A 4,826-nucleotide genomic window follows, 5' to 3' on the forward strand; every position below is an offset into this window, starting at 1 on the left:
GTAACATCCGTGACATCGAATCATATGAATCAAGATATTACTGCATTGTCTTTTGCCTAAAGTTTGTGATGCGGCCATCATGTTCAAAACAGACACCACATCAATCAATAAATCAATCAATCAATCAATCAACCAGTCTTTATTTATATAGCACCAAATCACAGTGAAAGTCATCCCAAGGCACTTTACACATAGAGCAGGTCGTCTGCTTTCATTCACAACACAGTGCCAGCATTTTTTTTTGAGAGGTGTTAAAGGTGGTGAGGTGGGATAGATTTCCCTGAATATTGGTTCCTGATCCCATCCACACGTGACCCCACGCAGGAAATATTCCTGAATATTTCAGGGATAGACTGCAAGTCTGACGGGTTTAATGTTCCTGAATGTTCCTTAAAACTTATTTAAAGTCTTATTTTTAAAGACAGACAGACTGCATCATTAGGCAGACAAATGGTGTCTGACACGTGAATGACACGCAGACAAACAGACAGTTGAACAAACAGGTGTTCAGGTACGCAGGGAGCTTCAGGTCTCTTGTTTCTGAGATAATTAGCCAGACACAACTCGCCTTGACCTTCCTTGCTCTCTACTCAGAGGTAACGCAGCTCTGCAGCTGTTGTCTCAGCTCTCGTCGCTCATTTGTGGATCGGCAGAAGGGAACAGCAAGGACATAAAGAAGCGAGCGAACATGTGAACTTAATTTATAATTCACACAAACACACACACTCTACTCCTACCAGACAACCTCGAACGTGGACCAGACTCTTAGAAAGCCTCTCAATAATGACAATAACAAAAAAAACATCTTATCACAAGATCCATGTAGTAGCTGTTCTGGAGCTTTTGATCATATTACATTTTACAGTTTATCCAGTTGTCATGGAAGATGGTACATGTCTGGATTACCATATTTTTCTGAGAACTTCTTCATGCTGGCTTAAAAATTTAGATTTAAGGTTCATTCTTGACCTAAGATGAAGATCGTGTGAGAGAACTGAAAGCTGCTACTAAACGGATCTTGTGAATACATTTGTAAGCTTCTCTTTCTAAAGTCAAACAGGAACTTTGAACTACAATAATAATACCATTTATCTACTTACGGAAGCCAGCCTTTCAAAGTGATTTACAAAAAAGTGAAATAAATCTTTAATTAAAATTAAAAATTGTGATATAAAAAAAAAGAGTGAAGAACATCTGGTGCTGCTAATAAGAGATTTTGTCTTTCAAGTGAAGGCCTCTCATTTTCTACCATGATGAGTCCTTCAGGATCATTAAAGTGGAATATACTCACAGCAGAAATATTGAACCTCTGCTGGAGCCAAAAGCCAAAAAGTTCCTTCGGGATGAATAAAAAATAACCTCATTTCAACCTGACAGATGTGAAAACATGTTCTTCATAGTCTACAAAGGAAAAGTTGTTAATTTTTCAGTTGTGTCTCTCTGGACTGACAGTTAGCTAAGCCCCGCCTTCCATAGTTACTGTTGCCATGGAGTTCCTAAGTGGGAGGAGCAATTTCAGGTTGCCCTGGTTCCGAAAGTGAAAATCACGTTAATTATTCCCGTAAACAACTTCATGCTACTTATAGTTCACATCAATATGAAACTCTCCCGGTTAGATCATCAGTGTAAAAGACGAACAACTGTGTTATAAAATAAAAGGTTGTTTTAGTTAAAATTTGAAGAGACGAGACTGTAGACGTAAAAATTTAGAGATAGACATTAACTACAGCGAGAAACAGGAAATTCACTCATGTGTGCCCGAACCCTAACAGCGTGTCAAAGCTAGGTTTTACAGTGGTTAGAGAATCATTTCAGTTGTCGTTTTTGGGTCACTTCTGAGTAACTTAAGCAATTATGGTGACACATTTTGTTCAACTTAAGCGAGGAACCCTTTTAAATTCATTGCGCTCTGATTCGCAATCATGGTTTGTCCATATGAACGGCTGCTAAGGCTGACTAATGGGGATGAATGTTTCACCTTTCACCAAAACTGATAATAAAGGGACTTTTTTTCTACATAGTGCAGAAAAGACTGATTAATAGTTTGAGACAACCACAAGCATATTTATCAGTTTAAAAATGAATCAGTGATCTATCAAGCTGCATCATATTCATCATATCTGAAATGAAAGTCCTTCCATTTTCTATTAAAACAATATGCTATTTGCTTGAGTGTCACTAATGTTTGTCTGAGTGATATATGCTGGTGAATTGTTGTGTGTTGGTTTCTGAGCTTACTCTGTAAAACTAAATCTTAAATCATGAACAGAAAAAAGAAAAAGTGACTGTTGGCTGCCACTGACATTAATCCAAGTAATATCATTTTGTTCCATTTTGATTCCTGTTTAGATAGAGAGATAGAGATAGAGAGTGATGGATTACATCCGCCATTTTGCTCATTTCTGGAGTTTTTTCTCTCTCTCTTTATAGTTTTCTTGATCAGCATGTTTAAGCATTTTTGCTTGACATTTTGTTAGCATACAGTGTTTGGCTCTGCACAGAGGGACTGTTAACTTCATTATTAACAACCTGGTATCAGACCAATTCCCCTCAGAGCTGGGCCACTCTCTCAATTAGCAGCACATCAGTTATGTGGCCGCTAACATTAAGTGGAGCCTGGAGCTCAGAGTATTCACTGAATCACTGCAGCTGTTTCTCTGAGTGGTTTTAATCCCAGAGGAAACTTCTCCATCTGGCTAATCACACCTCCATCTTGATAACCTCGCTGTGTTTTTGCCCCGCTAAGCAGGGCGATACTATCATGGCCATGAAAATTTGTCCCTACATCGATCAACCGCCGACCTTTCCACCACCAGGCCGAAACATCCCTTTCATAAACTTTTTGATAGATAATCAGACTTTCCGTTTTGTTTCATTTATGTTTACATTTACATTTACATTTATGTTAGTCAGTTTCTGGTTGTGAGGGGAGTTATTTTGCCCAAGCCAATCAGTAGGGATGTGTTTGTATTGCCACGATTTTAGTGGCCATGGAAACATGGACATGGAAACTTCACAACAACTGAAAAATATGGAGATAAAATATTTTATTCTGCTCATAGACCTGATCGATTTTCGGAGGAACCCACCTGCCCCAAAACCCACTTTCATTAATGGTGCAGCTGTGGAGACTGTACATCTTGGATGATAAACTGACTTTTGACTATATCTGCAAAAAAGCCAGAGACTGTTCTTTTTAAGGAAGCTGAGGGATTTTAATGTCGACAGATCGCTTTTAAAAATGTTTTATTCATCTTTTATTGAGTCGATTTTAACTTTTGCAGTGATTTTCTGGTATGAGAAGGAACCTCAGCATTACTAATAAAAATTGGCTGGGAAGTATCGTTAAACTTTGCCAAAAAAAATCACTGGCACTAGCCTGCAGCAGCTTGACAGTGTTTATCAAGCAAGAGCCATTCAGAGGGCAAAGGTCATCTTGGCAGACCCACATCACCCTCTCCATGTTGAGTTTTGACTTTTGCTGTCAGGAAAGAGGTTTACCTTTTCTAAGAGGGCCAAATCAAAGAGATACCTCAGATCATTTGTTCCCTCTGCTGTAGGCTTTAGGCTGGTGTTCCTGTACTGTGCATCCATGGTCATTATAACTCACCTGATGACACTTATTATTTATATTTATGTTTCTATGTATTGTATTTTTTTTTTTGTTTTTGTGTTTTTTTATGGTGTGAATTTGGTTGTCGACTGCTGTTGCAAATCAAATTACCCCTCGGGGACAATAAAGACTTTCTAATCTAATCTAATCTAATCTAATCTAACCGAAATCCTTTTCCAATCAGGGGAAAATTGTCAATGACAGAAAAAGGGAAGGAGAATAGTTGGAAATGTATAGTACAAGTACAAGTGCAATTGGCAAAGTTAGCCTAGCATGCTAACAAAAAAAGTACTACTGAGACTGCAGGAATGTCACCAAAGTTATTACAATAAGAAATAATTCATTCATAGTAAGCCATGTCAGTGAGAGAGTATGCACAATGCCAGAACCAGTGTAGCCATCATTAATGTCATCATCTGTCAAATAAAAGCAGTGGAGTAGAAAGTGCAAGATTGCCCTCTGAAATGTAATGCAGTGGAAGTATAAAGTAACTGTAGTGGGCTACTCTGATTGTACTTCGATACTTGAGTAAATGTATTCAGTTCAATTCCACCTCTGTGTCTGTCTCCAACCAGCATGGCGTGGGGATCCTTCACCTGCTGCATGGCCGCCTCCGTCACCACCCTCAACTCCTACACCAAGACGGTGATCGAGTTTCGCCACAAGCGGAAGTTGTTCGAGCAGGGCCTGCGCGAGGAGCAGAACTACCTGGACCAAGAGGCTTTCCACTACTTCCGGGACCGCTCCCTTCAGTCCATCTCCAGCACTGTGGAGGTCTATCCAGGCCACGGCAGTGTGGGTGGAACCAGAGCCGGGCTTGTTGTTGGTGGGTCAGGTCCCGGTCCTGGGCCGGGTCCTGGGCCGGGTCCCGGTGTAGGACGAGGCCAAATGAGAGCCACATCGGCCTCCATAGACCTGGGGGAGAACACAGACTCGCTGGGGGAGGAGCAGTGCTGAGGAGGGTTATGTGGGCTCGGGCTGTGGCCATCTGAGATAATGAGGCGGACTGCTCTTTTAAGTCTGGACCAGGCCACAGGTTTTGCCGTCAAACAAGAAAGCACAGCAGCCCACAGCAGAACTTCAACAGAATTGACACTTGAGAACGACGTGTAGAGGAAGCATCAGAGGAATGAACTAAACTAGACTGGAATGATATCTATCTATATATATATATATATATATAAATAAATATATATATATATATATATATATA

General features: G+C 40.2%; 1 protein-coding gene across 1 annotated transcript in view; it reads left to right on the top strand.

The window, feature by feature from the left end:
* The window catches only part of gsg1l (gsg1-like), a 44,029-nt gene extending 39,448 nt beyond the window's left edge, over positions 1 to 4,581 (top strand). Inside the window, exon 5 of the mRNA XM_053338161.1 lies at positions 4,189 to 4,581. Coding sequence (XP_053194136.1) covers positions 4,189 to 4,570 — 382 coding nt within the window. The 3' untranslated portion in view covers positions 4,571 to 4,581. The remainder of the gene's footprint in view (positions 1 to 4,188) is intronic.
* Positions 4,582 to 4,826: the final 245 nt, after the last annotated feature.

This window comes from Scomber japonicus, chromosome 18, assembly GCF_027409825.1.
Source record: "Scomber japonicus isolate fScoJap1 chromosome 18, fScoJap1.pri, whole genome shotgun sequence".
NCBI classification, from domain to species: Eukaryota; Metazoa; Chordata; class Actinopteri; order Scombriformes; family Scombridae; genus Scomber; species Scomber japonicus.